The sequence below is a fragment of the Orcinus orca genome, chromosome 18 (genome assembly GCF_937001465.1).
Source record: "Orcinus orca chromosome 18, mOrcOrc1.1, whole genome shotgun sequence".
Lineage (NCBI taxonomy): Eukaryota > Metazoa > Chordata > Mammalia > Artiodactyla > Delphinidae > Orcinus > Orcinus orca.
The window spans coordinates 17,345,398-17,369,569 of NC_064576.1; the positions used below are offsets into that span (position 1 = coordinate 17,345,398).

Consider the following 24,172-nt stretch of genomic DNA (forward strand, 5'->3'; position numbering starts at 1 on the left):
ACCCTGATACCAAAACCAGACAAGGATGTCACAAAGAAAGAAAACTACAGGCCAATATCACTGATGAACATAGATGCAAAGATCCTCAACAAAATACTAGCAAACAGAATCCAACAGCACATTAAACGGATCATACACCATGATCAAGTGGGGTTTATTCCAGGAATGCAAGGATTCTTCAATATACGCAAATCAATCAACGTGATACACCATATTAACAAATTGAAGGAGAAAAACCATATGATCATCTCAATAGATGCAGAGAAAGCTTTTGACAAAATTCAACACCCATTTATGATAAAAACCCTGCAAAAAGTAGGCATAGAGGGAACTTTCCTCAACATAATAAAGGCCATATATGACAAACCCACAGCCAACATCGTCCTCAATGGTGAAAAACTGAAAGCATTTCCACTAAGATCAGGAACAAGACAAGGTTGCCCACTCTCACCACTCTTATTCAACATAGTTTTGGAAGTTTTAGCCACAGCAATCAGAGAAGAAAAGGAAATAAAAGGAATCCAAATCGGAAAAGAAGAAGTAAAGCTGTCACTGTTTGCAGATGACATGATACTATACATACAGAATCCTAAAGATGCTACCAGAAAACTACTAGAGCTAATCAATGAATTTGGTAAAGTAGCAGGATACAAAATTAATGCACAGAAATCTCTGGCATTCCTATACACTAAGGATGAAAAATCTGAAAGTGAAATCAAGAAAACACTCCCATTTACCATTGCAACAAAAAGAATAAAATACCTAGGAATAAACCTACCTAAGGAGACAAAAGACCTGTATGCAGAAAATTATAAGACACTGATGAAAGAAATTAAAAATGATACAAATAGATGGAGAGATATACCATGTTCTTGGATTGGAAGAATCAACATTGTGAAAATGACTCTACTACCCAAAGCAATCTACAGATTCAATGCAATCCCTATGAAACTACCACTGGCATTTTTCACAGAACTAGAACAAAAAATCTCACAATTTGTATGGAAACACAAAAGACCCCGAATAGCCAAAGCAATCTTGAGAACGAAAAATGGAGCTGGAGGAATCAGGCCTCCTGACTTCAGACTATACTACAAAGCTACAGTAATCAAGACAGTATGGTACTGGCACAAAAACAGAAATATAGATCAATGGAACAGGATAGAAAGCCCAGAGATAAACCCACGCACATATGGTCACCTTATCTTTGACAAAGGAGGCAGAAATGTACAGTGGAGAAAGGACAGCCTATTCAATAAGTGGTGCTGGGAAAACTGGACAGCTACATGTAAAAGTATGAGATTAGATCACTCCCTAACACCATACACAAAAGTAAGCTCAAAATGGATTAAAGACCTAAATGTAAGGCCAGAAACTATCAAACTCTTAGAGGAAAACATAGGCAGAACACTCTATGACATAAATCACAGCAAGATCCTTTTTGACCCACCTCCTAGAGAAATGGAAATAAAAAGAAAAGTAGACAAATGGGACCTAATGAAACTTAAAAGCTTTTGCGCAGCAAAGGAAACCATAAAGAAGACCAAAAGACAACCCTCAGAATGGGAGAAAATATTTGCAAATGAAGCAACTGACAAAGGATTAATCTCCAAAATTTATAAGCAGCTCATGCAGCTTAATAACAAAAGAACAAACAACCCAATCCAAAAATGGGCAGAAGACCTAAATAGACATTTCTCCAAAGAAGATATACAGAGTGCCAACAAACACATGAAAGAATGCTCAACATCACTAATCATTAGAGAAATGCAAATCAAAACTACAATGAGATATCATCTCACACCAGTCAGAATGGCCATCATCAAAAAATCTAGAAACAATAAATGCTGGAGAGGGTGTGGAGAAAAGGGAACCCTCTTACACTGTTGGTGGGAATGTAAATTTATACAGCCACTGTGGAGAACAGTATGGAGGTTCCTTAAAAAGCTACAAATAGAACTACCATATGACCCAGCAATCCCACTACTGGGCATATACCCTGAGAAAACCAGAATTCAAAAAGAGTCATGTACCAAAATGTTCATTGCAGCTCTATTTACAATAGCCCAGAGATGGAAACAACCTAAGTGTCCATCATCGGATGAATGGATAAAGAAGATGTGGCACATATATACAATGGAATATTACTCAGCCATAAAAAGAGATGAAATTGAGCTATTTGTAATGAGGTGGATAGACCTAGAGTCTGTCATACAGAGTGAAGTAAGTCAGAAAGAGAGAGACAAATACCGTATGCTAACACATATATATGGAATTTAAGAAAAAAAAATGTCATGAAAAACCTAGGGGTGAAACAGGAATAAAGACACAGACTTACTAGAGAATGGACTTGAGGCTATGGGGAGGGGGAAGGGTAAACGGTGACAAAGCAATAAAGAGGCATGGACATGTATACACTACCAAACGTAAGGTAGATACCTAGTGGGAAGCAGCCGCATAGCACAGGGAGATCAGCTCGGTGCTTTGTGACCGCCTGGAGGGATGGGATAGGGAGGGTGGGAGGGAGGGTGACGCAAGCAGGAAGAGATATGGGAACATATGTATATATATAACTGATTCATTTTGTTGTGAAGCTGAAACTAACATACCATTGTAAAGCAATTATGCTCCAATAAAGATGTTTAAAAAAAAAAAAAAAAAAAAAAAAAGATGTTAAAAAGAGAAAAAAACTAAAAAAAAAAAAAAAAAAAAAAAAAAAAAAAAAAAAAAAAAAAAGAAATGCACTAGAGAAACTTTGACATAAGAACTAATAGTAAGCATCAAATAGATAGTTAGTGGATATAGTAGGTGACCTAAATATATCTGTATCTGTATTATATTGATATAGTTTCTTGCTAAGGAAATACAGGTATATAAATACATATATATATATATGTATCTATATATATGTATATAGATAGATACATATATCTGTATATATACATATATATATATATATCCATAGGGCTGTCTGATATACATTAATATCTATACCTATTATCACCATAAAATGGGGATAGAATATGATAAAATAGGCAAAAATGTAACTGATTTTAGTAATCATAATTGGTAGGGGTATTTTTAGTATTATTATAATATGATACATCTAATGTAGACTAAAGCAAATGAGTAATTATGAGATATTTATTTCTATTATGACCTGTACCTTTGAGGATCATGCCTTGTGCCCAGACTGTGGTCATGAAAAACCGTTTTATAATAAAACAAATAAAGGGGTCATGTAAAAATGACTGACTCCATATCTAAGACAGATAATGTACAAGCTCAGCTTGGAATTCCTTGTTATACTATAAGTAATGAAACTAGCCAAGACTTTGAGGATCATGTCAAAAGGACTCAAGAGTCAAATGCAAGAAGCGTCAATTGGCAAACTGTGGGACAATCTGGACTTCAATAAGCATTACAAATGTGTTTGAAACTTAGTTCAAAATGATACTTTAAAAAATTAAAAGAATTGGTCACCTTCTGAGAAAGACAAGGAATTCATTTTCTTGAAACTGGTTAAATATAAAGAAAAATTCAAGAATCTATCCTGCCTTTCTTGAAGGTCATAACCAGAATAGGTAAACGGATCACTGAAGTTGACCTTTGTCCAGAGAACATTTGTCAAAGAAGATAAATAACCCTGTAGAAGAGAAAAAGGCTATTGATATAAAAGAAATTTCAGGTGAGGAAGTATACGAGGAATCTCATATACTTATGAAAAAAGTACAATTAAGAGAATAGGAACTAATATAGAATAAAATATTGTCCACTTCCATCCTTTGGACAGATATATAAAAGTAGTGGGAGTGGAAAAAAAAGTTTTTGCAAAAATGGGGAGCAAGATGAACTTTTCGTTTTTGCTGGTGAGAATATAAATTGACACAATCACTTTGTTAACCAGTAACAAAGTTTGACATTTCCCAGTAAAGCTTCAGTGAAACTTATGCATACTCTGCTTTGTTTCTCTGTCATGCTACTTCTAGGTATACACTGCAGAGCCTCTTACACATGAGCATTAAGAGATATCATCAGGATGGTTTAAGACGGTTTATAGCAACATTATTCACAATATTCAAAAACTGAAATCAACTTCGATATCCATCAACAATAAAATAAATAAGTGGGTGTGTATATTCATAATTAGAATATGATACTTTGGTGAAAATGAATTAGTAGATATACACCCAACATAGGTGAACCTCAAAAGTTTAACACTGAAGCAAAAGGAACACACTATGTAACAACAAAGACTATATAATTCCATTTATAATAAAGTACAAACCCTAGAAAAATCCAGCAAGATATTGCTTATGATCACTGTAAACTCCCAGAGTGGTCTGTTTTCAGAGAGGTATGGAAATATTCTGTTCTTGGACTGGGAGGAGGGGCAGATAAAAATTTACTTTATTATTTCGCTTAAACTGTATGTGTGCATGTGTGTGTCACTATATCTGTATCTCTATCTCTACATTTATCTCTACATTATTGTTATGATTTCACCTAGTTTTATGGAAGATTCCTCTCTTCTTGCTACTTCATGGAAGCAATTAAGAAAACTTTTTATGTATTTCACTGAACTATTTTTTTGTTTCAGTGGGTGGGGGTGGGCTGGGCATTACGGTAATGCTGTCTATAGATGAAGTCATTTAATCCTCACAAGGATGCTTCTTGGAGAGTACTGTTACTATCCCCATCTCAAGGAAATTCAGGCATAGAACAATTATTTGTGCAAGGTAAGTGGTAAGTTACTTCTGCAAGATGTATGTTATTTGTACATGTTTCTTCTCTTAATCAGTTCACTGTATTGCTAGTACAAATAACTGCATACTGAAACAATGACCGCACAGAAAAACTTTTAATGGTTCCTTTTGGCCTTCCAAATTACACACAAACTTCTCACTCTGGAACTCAAAACCGTTGTAACATTTTTAATCCATTTTTAGACTTCCAATATTTTTTCAAACAATTTGAATAACTTTGTTCCTCTGTGAGCATGCTCCTTACCCCCTCTCCCCACCCCACTGTGTCTTTGTTCATGGAGTTTGCTCTTCACAGTGTACCTTCCCCTCCCTATTGTCAATTGCTGAAACCAAATAATGTGTCCACCCTGTCCAATGCCACTTTCTCATAAACACTGCAGTCAAATGTTATTTGCTTCCAGATTGCCCTTTTCCTGTCTTCTCTAAAGAGTGTTTTCCAAATGTACCATTTCGATACCCTCTCTCCTCTCTTAGTTCACATGAAACTTTGATTTCTCTCTGTTGGAATGTAACGTGATAAAGGGAAAGTGCAAGATACTTCTTTAGTGTTCATTTCAATCTGGAGGAGCTGAGGAAGATGAAACATTTCTGCTGAGATAACATAGGTACTCTTTCAAGATGAAGTTTTCTTGAAGCCAGTGTAATCTGACGCCTTCAGACCCTGAGAAAAGATGGAAGTGCCTTTCCTTTGGTGTCATAAAGTGACTCACTTTGCTATACACCTGAAACTAACACAACATTGTAAATCGACTATAATCCAATAACAATTAAAAAAAGAAAGTAAACTCAAAGCTGAAAACAATCAAACTGAGACTGCTACCAAAAATCATATAGGGTAAGCCACCATTACCAGCCTAACTGTTATAGTCCTTAATGTCCTGGTGCCTATGATGCTTTCTTGTAATGCTAATTTATAAATGTAGACAGTGTTTTATAAGAGTTCATGCTGCTTTAAGAGGAAGGAACACTCCCAAACTCATTCTATGAGGCCACCATCACCCTGAAAACAAAACCAGACAAAGATGTCACAAAAAAGAAAACTACAGGCCAATATTACTGATGAACATAGATGCAAAAATGCTCAACAAAATACTAGCAAACAAAATCCAACAGCATATTAAAAGGATCATACAACACGATCAAGTGGAGTTTATCCCAGGAATGCAAGGATTCTTCAATATACACAAATCAATGTGATATACCATATTAACAAACTGAAAGATAAAAACCATATGATAATCTCAATACATGCAGAAAAAGCTTTCAACAAAATTCAACACCCATTTATGATAAAAACTCTCTAGAAAGTGGGCATAGAGGGAACCTACTTCAACATAATATAGGGCATATATGACAAACTCACAGCCAACATCATTCCCAATGGTGAAAAACTGAAACCATTCCCTCTAAGATCAGGAACAAGACAAGGGTGCCCACTCTCACCACTATTATTCAACATAGTTTTGGAAGTTTTAGCCACAGCAATCAGAGAAGAAAAAGAAATAAAAGGAATCCAAACCAGAAAAGAAGAAGTAAAACTGTCACTGTTTTCAGATGACATAGTACTATACATAGATAATCCTAAAGATGCTACCAGAAAACTACTAGAGCTAATCAATGAATTTGGATACAAAATTAATGCACAGAAATATCTTGCATTCCTATACACTAACAATGAAAAATCTGAAAGAAAAATTAAGGAAACACTCCCATTTATCATTGCAACAAAAAGAGTAAAGCACCCAGGAATAAACCTACCTAAAGAGACAAAAGACTTGTATGTGGAAAACTATAAGACACTGATGAAAGAAATCAAAGATGACACAAACAGATGGAGAGATATACCATGTTTTTGCATTGGAAGAATCAACATTGTGAAAATGACTATACTACCCAAAGCAATCCACAGATTCATTGCAACCCCTATCAACCTACCAAAGGCATTTTCACAATGCCTTTGAGCAAAAAAATTTACAATTTGTATGGAAACACAAAAGACCCTGAATAGCCAAAGCAATCCTGAGAAAGAAAAACAGAGCTGGAGGAATCAGGCTCCCTGACTTCAGACTATACTACAAAGCTAAAGTAATCAAGACAGTATGATACTGGCACAAAAACAGAAACACAGATCAATAGAACAGGATAGAAAGCCCAGAGATAAACCATATGGTCACCTTATTTTTGATAAAGGAGGCAAGAATATACAATGGAGAACAGACAGCCTCTTCAATAAGTGGTGCTGGGAACACTGGACAGATTTGTAAAGGAATGAAGTACATGTAAAGAATGAAATTAGAACACTCCTTAACACCATACACAAAAATAAACTCAAAATGGATTAAAGACCTAAATGTAAGGCCAGACACTATAAAACTCTTAGAGGAAAACATAGGCAGAACACTCCATGACATAAATCACAGCAAGATCCTTTTTGACCCACCTCTTAGAGAAATGGAAATAAAAACAAAAATAAACAAATGGGACCTAATTAAACTTAAAAGCCTTTGCACAGCAAAGGAAACCATAAATAAAACAAAAAGACAAACCTCAAAATGGGAGAAAATATTTACAAAGCACCAAAGGATTAATCTTAAAATTATACATGCAGCTCAATAACAATAAAACAAACAAACCAATCCAAAAATGGGCAGAAGACCTAAATAAACATTTCTCCAAAGAAGATACACATATTTCCAACAAACACAGGAAAGGATGCTCAACATCAGTAATCATTAGAGAAATGCAAATCAAAACCACAATGAGGTATCACCTCACACCAGTCAGGATGGCCATCATCAAAAAATCTACAAGCAATAAATGCTGGAGAGGGTGTGGAGAAGAGGGAACACTCTTGCACTGTTAGTGGGAATGTAAATTGATACAGCCACTATGGAGAACAGTATGGAGGTTCCTTAAAAAACTACAGTAGAATTGCCATATGACCCAGCAATCCCACTACTGGGCATATACCCTGAGAAAACCATAATTCAAAAAGACACATGCACCCCAATGTTCATTGCAGCACTATTTACAATAGCCAGGTCATGAAAGCAACCTAAATGCCTATCGACAGACGAATGGATAAAGACGATGTGGCACATATATACAATGGAATATTACTCAGCCATAAAAAGAAATGAAATTGAGTTATTTGTAGTGCGGTGGATGGACCTAGAGTCTGTCATACAGAGTGAAGTAAGTCAGAAAGAGAAAAACAAATACTGTATGCTAACACATATATATGGAATCTAAAAAAAAACATGGTTCTGAAGAACCTAGGGGCAGGACAAAAATGAAGATGCAGACGTAGAGAATGGACTTGACAGGGGTGGGGGGAAGGGTAAGCTGTGACAAAGGGAGAGAGTGGCATGGACATATATACACTACCAAATGTAAAATAGATAGCTAGTGCGAAGTAGCCGCATAGCACAGGGAGATCAGCTCGGTGGTTTGTGACCACCTGGATGGGTGGGATAGGGAGGGTGGGAGGGAGACGCAAAAAGGTGGAGATATGGGGATATATGTATACATATAGCTGATTCAGTTTGTAATACAGCAGAAACTAACACAACATTGTAAAGCAATTATACTCCAATAAAGATGTTAAAAAAAAACTGTTCATGCTCCCTTAATAGAAACTCATTTTAGAGATGCTAATAAAGAAGGGATGCAATGAAGAAGGGCATACATTTTTGCTCCTCATAGTATAGTCCTAAGACCAACAGCAATCATCTGGGAACACATAAGGAATGTGCCACATAAGACCTCCTGTATGATGCTCGTATTCTTACCAAGAATCCCACATGATTTGTATGACGAGAGGCTGTGAGAACTTCTGAGCCCAGATCACGTGCTCTATTATTTAATTATTTACAGTTAGATGAGCACTTAATCCGTCAAAAACCTATATGAAATTACTCTTTCTACACAATTAGAGGTAATGAAGTGATTAAAGAGCTAAAAATATACCTAACCTGTTTCTGCATTTTATCCATTCATCCTCACTGAAGGGTAATATTGCAACTTCAATAATCATTCTGTTTATTTGCAACAAAATGATGTGAAAAATAGACCTGGATATGGTTATATACAAATATGGTTTGTTTCTGATTATATTGACAGCTACATGACTTTGGGCAAGTCACGATCAAATGTACCTGAGGATATTTTCTTAAATTTTCATTTTTTACTCTCTATATTGATCACACAGTCATACTTAGCATTGTGCTAGTCAACAGAGACCATACTTTCTTTATTCGATGTCCTCTGGTGTGGTATAGATTTAGTTACAAGATTTACAGAATAGCTGGTTGATCCGGAATGCATGCTAGGAGGCTCCTTAAGCTTTAATTAATGTCTCCCCTTCTCACCTCAGTGATTTAACACCAGTTCTGTATCTAAGCCAAAGCAATGAAAATCATTCCTTAGGCATTCAAGGACAAATTCTTTTATTTCAGTTCTATTATTTAAATCCATGACTGTGATATATAGTAGTAAAGAGGATGAAAGATGATTTTAGATGATTCATCAGGTATCCAGATTCTATTACACAATCTTGTTAACAAAACAGCAAGCAGGCAGTATGTCTCAATTATTTAGAAACCAAAATGGAAATGTATAATCAGAATAATATTCATAATATTATAATAATAATATTATAATATGATTATAAAAATAATAAATATTATTTTTATATTATAAAAATTATTATTTTATTATAATTTTATATTTGTATTATATATTATTATATAATATAATATATTATTATATTATCATTCATAATGATCATATACTAATAAAAATATATTTATCTTAGATATATATTTCATTTGTCTTTAGTATAATTTTCATAAGTAGTGTAAAAACTGTGGTAGATGACAATTTCAAAGTGTCCACAACTTTGAACATTGAACAGGATCAGGACGTGTTTCCTTGTGCACTTTTCTATGGTTTTATCATGACCCTTCAGTATTAGACACTTGCAAAACATAGATCAAAATGTTCAGGGCTTCCCTGGTGGCGCAGTGGTTGAGAGTCTGCCTGCTGATGCAGGGGACACGGGTTCGTGCCCCGGTCCGCGAAGATCCCACATGCCGTGGAGCGGCCTGGGCCCATGAGCCATGGCCGCTGAGCCTGCGCGTCCGGAGCCTGTGCTCCGCAACGGGAGAGGCCACAGCAGTGAGAGGCTCGCGTACCAAAGAAAAAAAAAAAAAAACACCACGGCTAACACTTTGTTTTTTCTTTGTTTTTGTTAAAATTGGAGTTATTGCAATTTAAATTATAACATCACATAAGAATTGAAAGCAGTGCTACTGCAGATTTTCAAAACTACACGTGGGGCTTCCCTGGTGGCGCAGTGGTTGAGAGTCCACCTGCCGATGCAGGGGACGCGGGTTCGTGCCCTGGTCCGGGAGGATCCCACATGCCGTGGAGCGACTGGGCCCGTGAGCCATGGCCGCTGAGCCTGCCCGTCCGGAGCCTGTGCTCCGCAACGGGAGAGGCCACAACAGTGAGAGGCCCGCGTACCGCAAAAAAACAAAAAACAAACAAACAAACAAAAAAACAAAACAAAACAAAAAAACTACACGTGGATAGTTTTGCTATGGCCTCTCTTTAGTGGCACTTTGGCTTGTTTTATAACAGTTGAAAATAACAGAATCTGGGGATATAAGAATAGTCAAATAGTGGAAAAGTATTGATGGTAGTGAGTATAGTTTTGCTCTTCATGGCTACAAGAACAGAACTTGTTTCTTCCACTGGCGTTTAAAACCTACCATCCCTTAGCTACTTTGAAAGGATGGCAAGTGTCCAAGATGAAGGGAAATGAAAGTTCAAAGCCATTCCAACCCTGCTATTCCAAGGTACTAGTGAAATAACCATACCTACATTTATAAGCCAAATGCGATGCAATAAAAATATAGAAGAAAATTTCTGTAATATTAGGATTTTTAAACCACTCTACTAAAATAAGAAAGTATTTTCAGTTTCCTAAGAGTGAACATTACATAGTATAGATGTTTTTTATTATAAATACATCAGTTCACATTGAATCATAGCCAACAGGTATGATATAAATGGAGATACTTTTAAAAGCTAAATATTTGTAAATCATTTGATAACATCGATGACGAAAACAAAATGATACCTAAGAGGTACATAAATATTTTGGTAGTAAAACATTGCACACTGAAATATATAAATCCCTCTTGTCTGAAATAAACATTAACCAAAACAGAAACAGAAAATCAGTTCAAGTGTTGGTTAGTAAGATATTTACCAACTTTGAACATTTGTATAAATGGAGCAAAATCATTAAATTTACAAGACACAGTATTACTATTATTCCTTGTAACTATATATAGCTATAAATAAAAACATACATGTATAATTATTTTTAATCAGACATTTTGAAGTGACAAATGAACTATGTTCTACTTGTATTTTATAAAGAATAAACATAAGTGTAAGGAAGAAATAATGGTGCATTTCAAATTCTTAACACAAATGACACCTTGATAAACTTTCTAGAGCACAATATTTTTAAGTCATTAAGACCACCTAAAACTATATCATAAAATGCTTTAGCAATATATCTAACGAGCCAAACACAGGTAAACTATTACAGTGCTTTATAAAAATAGAAATGTGACCTACGCTTTGCTACTTACCATGTCCCTCTTTATTTCAGCAGGCTATCCACAGTAGTTTCCTAACCACTTATTAAAAATTGAAAGGCAACAGCTATAAACCCTTAGAAACATGATAGGCAACCCACTTACAGCAGATGTGGATTTTTTTTTTTTTAATGTTTGCCTGGAGTTGCTGAAAACCATCTATTTCTTACATTTCCCCAATTCTGATGGATAGTTGCTTGTACCATACCTGTCCATTTCAGCAGTAATTGAAAACACAGTTTTAAAGTAAAAAATTCATTCTTGTCACCTTGACAAGCATGATTTTGTAAGAAAACTATTAGTAGTTGAATATCCTCCACTGTCTCTACTCCTCTTGTGAAATAAGCCGAAAAGATTATCTATTAATACATAGCAAGTTCTTGAGCTTATAAATAACTTCAGGAGTGAAAAATCCCTATTAAAATGCTAATTACACACACACACACACACACACACACACACATGCAATTTACAGAAAAAATTTTAACCTAAGCTATTTTGCATAATAATTTTTAATGCCTTAAAATCCTGCTAATATTCAAATGGAAAGGAAATTATGGTACATATAAGTACTCAAGATCAAGCGAAAATGAAAGATTATTTAATATTATGCTAATAGATATGTATCATAATTCCAAAATACGACGGAGGGCATTTTAACTCTTAGTAAAAATATTCTTTTCCTAATGAAAACCCTTTTTCATTTGCTTTGTCTTCCTTTTATTTGGCCGAAACAACAAAAGATAGAAAAACAAGAGAAATCAATCTGATAAATGATATTAGTACCAATAACAAGAACACATATCCCTACTGCTCCTACAAGAGTAGAAGATGTGTAATCTTCACTAGAAAATTGTGTTAATACATCAAAGAATTTTGTGGTCATTTGTTCAATTGCTACTCCAGTGTACTAAACCCCGTCTATTTACTTTCTATGTTAAATTTATTACTGTTTCTAACAGGAAAACATGTACCTTTATATTGTCTTGATTTTGTACCTCTTTCAGCTTCCATTCCTTTAGCCTTACAAAACAAAATCCTAGAAGGAATGGGGTATTGATGCTTGAAGCGTTGGTAGTGTTCTAAATTTACTACAAGGGAACTGAAAAGTAAATGAATTCTTCTCCCACCAAAGTCATGAAAAGACATTTCTAACAGGTCCAAAGCAGCCCTTTGTGATTTAGAGGGAGACTATCAGGCCAGCCTCCAGATAGGGCTGCACAGATCCAGAAGATTACTGTATAAAGTAATCCCTTTGGTAATGACCTGAATTAAGTGAATAGTTGAAAGTTAGCGGCTCTGGGTACCTTAACTTTCACACTTCTTTCTCAGTTGATAACTTTGGCTGTCTTGCCTGTGTGAACATATACATGCACATAACAAAGAAGAGCCTATCTTCCTCATTTTGTATGTGAAGACAAGGAAAGGAAATTCATCTGGTGATTTTTTTGGTTGTTGTTATTTGGTAGTTTTATCATTTGTAATAGTGACCAGTCCAGCAATACCAAAAATGGTTTTTAAACCCACATGATCAAAACAATGTGAATAATTGGTGAGATCTTTTTTGGAAGAACCAGTTCATAGGAGTTAAACCCAAGTAGTTTCTCACCATAACTAACCATATATTTAACCAGTTTCTTTGTAATTTGAACATGAAAACCTAATAAAATTTATCTAATGGCACGATAATATAATAAAATTGCAGAATGTTAGTATTTAGTAGGGCTCACACATCCTGGTTTCACCAAGATACATTTACTGCCCACCATACTAGCTATTTCACACCCTACAGACTATCCCACTTTAAAACTATGAATTCTTAGAACTGATGGTCATTCACTAGTTTTTCACAGAAAAATATCATTTCCATTTAAAGTCATTAGTTAAAAAGAAACAAAAACCCCAAGAATGCATGTCCTGAATAACTAAAAAAAATGGGTTTATTTTCACTTCCAATTCCTCTTGCATTTTTCTGAATTCACTACCATTATTTCTTTATATTCATAGTAATAATTTTCCTTAATTATGTCTCCAAATCCATGCTTCAGAAGTGGTGTTAGAATCATACACTTACAGTCTGTGACTTTCAGTGTCCTCTTGACTTCTCCACTTCCTGATCCCCTGCAACCATCTTCATCATCACAGCCCCCGCTGACCAGTTCAGCCATGTCGCCACCACTGCCCATGTGAAGTTCCCACTTGCTGGGCTTGGGTGACCTACCCTGTAACAGCTAAACATGGATACCAAACACATTTATTAATAGAAAATTCAAATCATTTAAGGATGCTATTCAACAATATGTAGAAATTAGAACTATTTTCTTATGTGGATCCACTGTTTTGATGTAGACACCTTACCACAACAAGTATGCAAGAAAGATCAAAAACTACTGAAATAATAATAAATAATGGGCAAGATCTTATAGCTGTAAAGAGCTACAGTCTGCCTATTAGCTCTGTGATACAGCTTTGGAAAGCAAATAAAACCAGGTCTTCTTGCCCATGGATACTTTGGTTAGAGAATCCGCTGTTTAAGCAGGGTAAATCAAACTCCAGTACAACACAACCCCCTCTGCAGTGTATTGCCTGATAATATTGTACTGTTTTGTAAACCAACAGTCCAAAATTTCCCGAAAAGAAGAGTGCTATTCTTCCAGAAAAGATTCAGTGAAAGGAATATAGAATTCTGGACATGTACATTTATAGTTTTATTTAAACTTCATGGATTAAATACTTAGACCAATGTACATGGCACAGAACTAAACCGTGGAACGGAAAGACTTAGGTTCTACTTCCATTTATATGAATTACTTAAGAAATTTAACCAACTTCTTATTCTTGGTTCTCAAGTATCTCATTTACTTTTATGAGCAAAATAGATGAACTAGACATTTCCCCCTAGAGCATGGGGAAAATAAATTTTTTGAATAATATTGGACATGCCTAAACTCCTTTTCCAAAAGGTGAGGTTATGAATAATAGACTATTTCACTTAAAGCTAAGACTGAGTAAAATGATCCAATATGTGACATATACCCCTCTAACGCAGTTTTGGAGGACACGTGACCAAGCGTGAGCACTAGAGGGCCCTGCCATATTGTGAATGAAATATATTGCAGCTGAACAGTTAATGGGCATTAAAATTTTCAGGGTGTTTCATGAAAGTATTAGGGTTATTTCTTAGAGATTTTCCAGATAACAGTATTAATTAGCAGACAATAATCAAACACACAACTCAATGATGGCATTGTATATTGATAAAATAAAGAGCAATCCATCCTCGGTACACGTAAGACAAATATGTTTAGCAAATAAAGAACACTAAGATTAAGCACCTGGACTTTGACAATTGATAAACTTTCAAAATAAAATTAGGTCACGAATTCTGAAATGTATTTTCTTAAAATTTATTTTCCTTGACAAAAATGAAATGTTAAAACAATTTGACAATAATTAAAAAATTCTGATCAGGATTTATTTCTATTGATCAGCATTTCCCAAGTGTTAATAGGTGTTAAATTTTAAAAGAAGGCTTCTTCCATGGTCAAGTGAATTTGGGATTAAGTTAAACCAAGCTTCTTATTGTGTTTAATGCACAGATATGTATGCTACTTCCTATAGTGGGGTGTGGCAATGGGGAAATACAGATACGTAATAAAGCATATAAAAATTCAAAAATCTGAAAAAGGAAAGGAAAAATAAATGTCATTATATTATAAAAATTATATTTAAATGTTATAAATTTTTAATACAATAATACCATTTATCATTTGTTATTTAACATAATCATAAAGAGCTGGGACTCAGAGGTCCAACATACCAAGAATTAAATCCTGATTCTGACATATATTAATCATATGACATTGGACATTGGGCAAGTCCCTGAATAACTCAGCTCTTTCATTACTAAAATAAAGACAATAATATACCTGGATCATTGTTCTTACTATGAGAAAAATACCTAAATTATACTGCATGGTGTTGCCACATTAAAAATTAATATATTTTGCTAATTATTATCTTTGTTATTATATATTCTATTGCAATATTGCTTAAGCACTCAGAACACAATAATTGAAAACTTATTTGATAAAGAATTCGATTACATGATTTACATTAAAAATTTTCAAAGTCGTAGCTTACACGTACAATAAAAGCCAAACTTTCTGATGATGTGTTATTCCTTTTGTCACTGACACTTTTTCCCAACGTTTTCCAATTTCAACTTTATTTCCCCTTTACTTTCCTAAGTATTCTTCCAATGTTTTACTGGGACCTTGGTCAGAACAAGAAAGAATCTCACAAACAGCACCAACAATGTATAAGTCACGAAGATCCAGCTCAGTGAATTTGAACTCAGAAACGCAGAAAGAAAGATAGCACATGTAAAACAAAACTTACTGTTTTAGGTAACTGGTTTTGGTTGAAAGCAATTAAATGCATTAATTATCAGAGAATGATTCATTAATTTATACTGACTTGCAAAAATAATAGATGACACTAGAGAAAAAATATTTTTTAAAAAAATTAATATATTTACTACTTTTATCTTCTCCATCACTTCAGTGACACTCCAAGAAACATCTAAGGCACACAAACTCATATTTTTAAGAAATAATACTATATAAAACTATATTTTAATTTAAACCATCTGTGGTGCAGCAGGATTATAAAATGGGCCCCAAGACTTCTTACTCAAATCCCTGGGACTGTGAATGTGTCACTGTCACATCCATTGCATTACATGGCAAAAGGAATTTCACGAATGATCAGCTTATCCAAATATATCCACGATCCCATCTGATCCATGCTTCCAGGTCCCCAGTGATCCCATCTCTCTCTGGTAGAGTCAACATCTCCATCTGCATCTCCTCTGCATGAAGATTCTGCTTTAAATGCTCCCTATCTTACTTCTCAATCATCATACATCCACAGTAGTTCATTTTCATTCTCACAATTATATTAAAACTTAATTTGTGAAAATTCCCAATAAATTTCTAATCAACAAAAACAATGAGCTTTTTGCAGTTAGACCCTTATTCAAAATGCCACTTCTTTGGGACTAAACTATTCTGATTTCTCCTTAGTATGATCATCTTTCTCCTCACTTCCAAAACAGTAAAAATGTTTCAGCTAATAATGTAAATCCCCTGTTCTTTCTTTTTAGTCTCTTTCTGGGAACCCATCGTAACAGATTGTGCTCTCACCTGTATACAGAACACACTCAAGTCTTTATTTGCAGCCCTTGTTACTCTTTAGCTCACCAGTAAGCAGTAGTTAGATATAAAATGTATTCTACTACTTTGCATCTTAAAATAGAACAACTCACCTCCACTATTCAGGTATCATTACAACTTATCTCCCCAACTCCCTCATTGTGGGGGGACATTGGTCTCTCCTGCCTACTACCAGCATATTATTTTCCTCAAATCAGTATTTTCACCATGTCATTTCTCTGCCTTAGTGCTTTTTGTGACTCTATACTGGTTTCAACATGTACCCAGCAGAGAAATATCAGTCTGGATAGATGAGTCACAGAAAGAAGTCCTGGGATGAAATGTTTGGGAAATTCATCCTATGTCCCCTTCTTGAGATCTAGGAACTAAAGGCTCATGGGGAATCTTACAGTAAGTAATCTGTTTAGTTGAGATTCACCTTGCATTTTCCAAATTAACATAAGCAAATTAGCCCCTCCCCTCACACAACAACCATTGACATACTTTAGAAATAAGTCCATAATGAAAAGTTCAAATTTAGCCTCCAGTCAAGGTCCCATAAAATCTACTGATTTAAAACAAATTATATCTAAAGCAGCACCCCCCAGCACCCAAATTCCACTGCAGAGCAATTTGGTTTTCTCACAGAAATTGTGTGAATTTATATGTTTATAATTTTGCGTATGCTTGTTTTATGTTCTCTTCATCATTATAAACAATATGACATGATATCACTAACTTAATTCTGTCTTTGAAGGAGGGAACCCATATCAGAGTAAAAATGTCTCCCTTCATCCTCATCCTGCCTTGGCTCTGAGTTTGTCCATATGTAAAGAGGATGGCACTTTGAACACTTCAACCGATCCCCCTGTCATGGAGGGTAGAAAGTTGATCAATACATACATATTTACAGAAATATTACAACATAGGAAGGGGCATGATTTTGAGTCGCAGCCACACATTAATTGTGTGCCTTTAAGCAAATCACTTAAGCCCATTAAAGCTCATTTTATTCTATTGAATAATAATCCAAAGGAAAGCACTTTATATACTATAAAGCACTGCACTCATTTACAGTGTTCTGTGCAAAACACCACATCCATAAAATTGAGAAGCCTACAAAGTAAGGACAGAGTAGAAAAAAAATTCAACAACTTTTAGAGTGTTCCTTTTTTCCTCAGCACCATGCAATTTGTGCAGTCAGCTGATTAGCTGAAAATAGTTTTGATGACTGATGCTTCCTGCTTATGTTTAATTGGTTTAGGAAGCTCATTAGGGATGCTATCTCAGAGGATGAATTTGGTGGGTAGAATATCTGATGACTCTGAGGCAAATGTATTTCTTTCAGCTGGTGAATTAATCTCTCAACAGACTCAATTTGCCTTTTACTAACTGTCTGGCAATATCCCATGGTTGCAATAGCCTTTCAAACACTTAGAATAAAATCTTGCTATAGATGGCTTACATACACATGTTTGCTGTGAAAGAGAAACATGTTCATCACATTCAACAATCTTCACACATGAGAGCAATGGAATGTGCTTCAAAATCTGACATATAATGATACATCTCTAAAATATTCCCTCCATCCGTTTCCAATCATTTACACAGATATACAAAAAGTAAATATGTGTTTAGAACATATTAGTCATCATATGTTCTAGTCATCTATTCAAACACAGACATGGTAAAAGATTCTGTTTTACAATTTTGTGTTATTGATGGGTATATATGTTGGGTGGTAAAAATTCAAATGTTGACAGAAAATTTCAAATCAGAAAAATGAAGGCGTAGAAAAAACTGTCCTTTCATTTCATCATTAATAAAATATCTCTAAAGAATATATCTTAAGTATAGAACAGAAAATTCTCTATGTATAAATACATGTTAATATATACATATATATGAATTTAATTTCGTTATAAACCAATTGGTATCTGTACTTTCATACAATTCAAGTAAAACCCATAAAGAAATGTATGGGAAATAGGAAAACAACAGAAGCTTATAACATTTAAAAATTGGAACTCTGATTCAAAATTCCTTATGACGTATTTTTTAAATTTATCTTTGTAATAACATATTTAGATTAGACCTTTTTTATAAAAAAACCTCTTTATATAACTGCTCCCATTTTTTTCTTGCAATTTAACTTCCCTTTCCTCAAACCTCCAATTCTGTTCCCAGCTATACCCCAACCCACTCCTCCCTATTTTCACCTTCATCACTTAAAACTTTTTCATCTTTTAAATGTTTTTCTCATAGTAAACTTTTCCACTCTCTTTCAGACTTAGAAAATATTTTATCCACATAACCTAAATACCACGAATCTCCAGATTATATTAAAGATTATATTTTCAAAAGCAGTTAAACCTTTATAGGCTATTCTACCTAAAAAGCCAAACACATTTTACAATATGTCATGTTATGTTAAGTTGACCAGACACGGAAGTCATTTCTGTCGGATTTCTTGTCAGTGTTTGCTTTAACTTTGAGCTTTCTGATCTCAGCTTCCGTTGTGCTGGTAATTTGAAAGGTCACTGTTCAGTGACATTTGGTTTATGCAATGCAGTCTGGTAATTTATAAAAGTCTTATGATTTTGTAAATAGAATACTGAACTTAGGAAAGGCTTACTACATTCATTCTCTGGCCTCTTAAACTGCAAAGAAGTCATCTGTTCTTTTTCCCCTAAGAAAATTCTGTATACCTCCCTTCCACTATGCCTGAACCTTACCTCCAACTCAAAATGTGGCCAGTTCCATTTTCTGAGCTGCCATAACAAAAGTGACCAGATAAGATTTATAATTAATGTGTGCCTTAGTCCAAACTCTAAACTAGACCTCACAGGATAGTTAAAACTAAAAGCTGGTGAGTTAAGTGCAGGAATAAAAGGAAACAGGGACATAACCTCAAATAAGACTCAGGAAAATTTTTGGCCCTAAAGAGGAAGTGTGCATGCCAAACATTATCAATTATCAAATGGCTTCGGTGAAATGTCTATGTCAAAACACCCCAAGGACCCAAAAAGAACTGGTGAAAAAGCAAAACAACCTTTCTTATGAGACAACCCCAGAGTTACTGTTGGAGACGTCTATGGAAACATCCATGCCAAGTCAGCTGGACGGGTCCAGGAGAGCATAAGAGGAGTAGGGGAAGATACAAGGACATCTGGGGAGGTAAGTAATGTAAAATGACCCTGAAGCAGGAGGAGAGGAAGGGGAGAAGAAAAGTGGAGGTTATAAGTAAACTAAAAGCCCACAACCTGTTCAGTGGAATAACTAGATGTGCAATGAGAAATCCCGAGTCAAACATTTTATTATGGGGTGACATGATGTATAACAATTATACCACTGAAAATTTTTTAAAGTGTGAAAATTATTTTCTTGATGCCACTACTTCAAAGCTAATTTCTTAATTTTCTAGATCACTGCATGTTCACCAACACACGCACACACACGCACACAAAATCACATATACATACTGTCACCCACCAATATTATAGGACAGAAACCATCATCCAGGTTTCTAGCTGACGCAGGTTCATCTATGATTGAAATTAAAGGGCATTCTAAACAAGAATGAGCAGATATTAAATAATTTTATTATTTTGCATTCCTGAGGTACAGAATAAATTTATATTGTTCATGGTGTGGTTTATCACTGTGAAGTCATTTTCTTAACATGTCAAAAGCCTGTATCTCTTTAACTAGGTCTTCGTATGCATGGGAAGGATTTAAATATCCACCAAAATGATACAGACTCACATGGAAATTTGCCTCAGATGTGCAGTTACTTGTGCCTTGGATCACTTCAGGAAACTGCCTCTGCCTGGTATAGGTGTCACAGCAATTAAAGGTACAAGTAACTTACTGTTGAGGACACGTTTAACTATTTGCCTAGTTATCCTATACCATCTTCCTGACATTACAGAGCCCAGCAAATGAAGTTCTAAAATCAAGGATAGACCAAAACTGAACATCTACTGCTTCTGAGAAAAATAAATGAAAGCATTCCAAAGCATAGAGGGATTGATTGAAGATGAATTCAACACAACTCAATATCATCTAGTGAATCAGGCTTCTATTCACCACACTCTACCATATCATAAAGGTAGTTTTACATGCATTTCCTAGTTAATGGTGTAGACAGTATTAACTTTACATGTGTTAGCAGGTCAATGGTTTTCTTCCCTCAACCTACCTGCTAAATGTTCCCTCACCTGGTTTAGTCATAAAGAACAGAACTGTCGGTACCAGCATCTTAGTTATCTGCTCTGACAGGAAGACCAGGTCATTTTTACATGGTATACAAAAATCAGCCCTTTCCATCATTAACCTAGATTCTTCCTTAACATTTCTTTTTTATTGCCTTAATGTGTTTCTGACAAGACTAGAAGATTTATATCATTCAACTGTTATGTGTTTTAATCATAGTCCTTTAATCATTTATCTGCATAAGACTGATGTCATAGAAAGAAAATAAAAAAGAAAGAAAGAAAAGGAAGGAGGAAAGAAGGATGATGTTAATCACGATGTGTTGCCAATGTAAGGGCTCCCTGATTAGAAAAGATTTTTATTTGTTAATTCATCACAATTTCCATTACCTTTTTCAAAGAACTGTGGAGGATTGCAAATCCATTTAAAACCTGGTTTTGGTAACCAATCTAGATTGCCTTCGTTGGCCAGCTGTGCAGAATTCATTCTCCAACGTTCTATTAAAACATTCTAGGGGGCTTCCCTGGTGGCGCAGTGGTTGAGAGTCCGCCTGCCGATGCAGGGGACATGGGTTCGTGCCCCGGTCCGGGAAGATCCCACATGCCGCGGAGCGGCTGGGCCCGTGAGCCATGGCCGCTGAGCCTGCGTGTCCGGAGCCTGTGCTCCACAACGGGAGAGGCCACAACAGTGAGAGGCCCGCGTACCGCCAAAAAAAAAATTCTAGGAAAGATTCCCCTAAAGTTTCCCAGTCTATGAAAGGTTTACTTCCAAAAGGAACTCATTCTGATCCCATATAGTATGATACCCTTGTGTATACCAGATGGTTACGAGAGTTCTATCTCATAAATGTCATTCTGGTTTTCACCTTTGCAATGAAGTTCCCTTAATCTAGCTTTCTTTACATAAACTATAAAAATATGGACAGAGATATACCAAGAGAGGATTAAGGGAATGTGATTTTACTAATATTCTAGAAGTAATTTGAGAAAAATTGTTTGAGGCTGTGGTTGGCTTGGGGAGGGAGTAGGTGGGTATTCTAGGCCAAATTCCCATTAACTATTTACATGCGTGAACTTAAATCATTTAATCTTGCTGAGCCTAAGTGTTTCAGCTGAAAAATGAAGAGGGTGAAAGATCCTAAATGTGTCTTAAAACTCCAGAGTTTTCAATTCTAACATGTTTCAAGCCATTCTAACATTTGGTTTAGAAATAGGTCTTACATCATCAAGGCTTATTGTAGTCCTCCTTGATATTCATTTCAGTTCTATTCTTGCACTCCTTTTTCTGCTAGATTTAATTTTTTTAAAAAAAGTATACATCTACTATGGGTTAAATTGTGTTTCTGCAAAAATATATGTTGAAGCCCAAACCCCTAGTACCTCAGGATGTGACCTTATTTGGAAATAGGATCTTCACAGAGGTAATCAAGGTAAAATGAGGTAATTTGGGTGGGCCCTAATCTAATATGATTAGTGTCCTTATAAAAAGGGGAAATTTGAACACAGAGACAGACATGTTCAGAAGGAAGGCTGTAAGAAGAGAGAAGGAGAATTCCATGAAGGTGAAGGATTAGACTGATACACCTACAAGCCAAGGCATATGAAGGATTTCCAGCAAACCACTGGCAGCTAGGAGAGAGCCATATAACAGATAACCCTCACAGCCCTCAGAAGGAAGCAACCTTGCTGACATCTGGAATTCAGATTTCTCATCTCTAGAACTGTGACACAATAATATTTTTTATGCCACCCATTCTGTGGTACTTATTACCACAGTCCTAACAACTGAACACAAAATTACATACTAAAAAGTGCATAAATGATAAATGTACAACTCCAAGAATGTTTCAACCTGACCTCAGCCATGTGACCACCATAATCACGACACAAAACACTACCATCATCCCAGAAGCCTCTTTTATGTCTCAGTCATTTTCTTCTCCCAAAGATAACACAAGTTTGACTTCCTTCACCACAGATTCACCTTTTTTCTGAGGAACTTTATATGAACTTAAGCACAGTCTGTGACACTATAGGGTAGCAGCAGTTTATTCATTTAATTGCTGTATTTTATTCTACTGTATCAGTGAAGCATACCTTTTCATTCCTCTGTTGGTGGGCAATCCTACAGGTTTGTGTGTCTGGACATAAAAAAAGCATTGGTATGGAAAAATTTTAAATGTATTTTGGTATAAAGAGCCAGTCATATCTGCTGGTTATATACCTAAATGTGTAATCATTACGCCATAGAGGTAGGTATCTGTTAAAGCAAACTACCTTTATTTATTATTTATTTTTCTCCTTCTTAATATTAATGTATAATTTACTCAGAGTGTATAGCTCTTAAATATACAGCTCAATGAGTTCCCCCATAGGTCCACACACAAAAATACAACTCAGATTAAAAATATATCACAAGGACCCAAGAAATCTCATTGTCATCAGAGTCAGTAACTGCAATCAAAAGATAACTCCTATTCTGACCTCAGTTCACCTAGATTCATTTTGTCTGTTAATGAACTTCACAGAAATAGTGTCATGCAGTATATAACCTGTTGCATATGGCTGTTTTTATTCAACATTATGTTTTAAACATTCATCACATTCTTATATGTACCAATAGTTCATTCTTTATTATTGTGCAGGGGAGGAAAAATATCATTTCCTTCTAAATTCTCAGCTAGAGCCCCTGTAACAAAAAACAGATTAACAACAACAAAAAAAAAACAGATTAACAACAGAAAAACATACAAATTTTTTTAATAGAAGTTTTACATGACACAGTAGCCTTCGTTAGGAAGATGCGGTTAAAGCTGAGCATTTTTACACTAGGTTTGATGAGGACTGGAAAATAGTGATAGGACAAAAAGAGAGAAAATTCGATAGGACAAAAAAGGAAATGGGGTAAATGTAGTAAACTGGGGAAAATAGCAAGGCTTGGGCATTCAGACTCCCCTTGGCATCCCTCACTCCTATTTGGAGATAAGGATGCTCCTTTCCTGGGGTACAAGGAGGGAACCTCTCATATGAGGGTTTTATGACCTGCTTTACGGAAAGGTCAGAAAATACTTCCTGTACCTGACGTATCTCAAATTTCTTTCTGCCAGGGTGACATAGTTTTGGTAGTGTATCCTGAATCCTATCAATTGCAATATAGGTGTTCCATTTTACGAATTAGCAGCAATTTGTTGATTTATGTTGATGTAATTGGACAATTCATCTGCTTCTAATTTGGGGCTATGATAAATAATGTTGATCAAATATTCTTGTGCATGTCTTTTGATGGATTTAAGCATTCATTG

The 24,172-nt window shown here is 35.2% G+C and overlaps 1 protein-coding gene across 1 annotated transcript in view; it reads right to left on the minus strand.

The window, feature by feature from the left end:
- GPC5 (glypican 5) overlaps positions 1-24,172 on the minus strand; it is a 1,376,579-nt gene that overhangs the window by 717,067 nt on the left and 635,340 nt on the right. Inside the window, exon 7 of the mRNA XM_004283463.3 lies at positions 13,515-13,671. Within this exon, the coding sequence (XP_004283511.1) occupies positions 13,515-13,671 (157 nt within the window). The remainder of the gene's footprint in view (positions 1-13,514; positions 13,672-24,172) is intronic.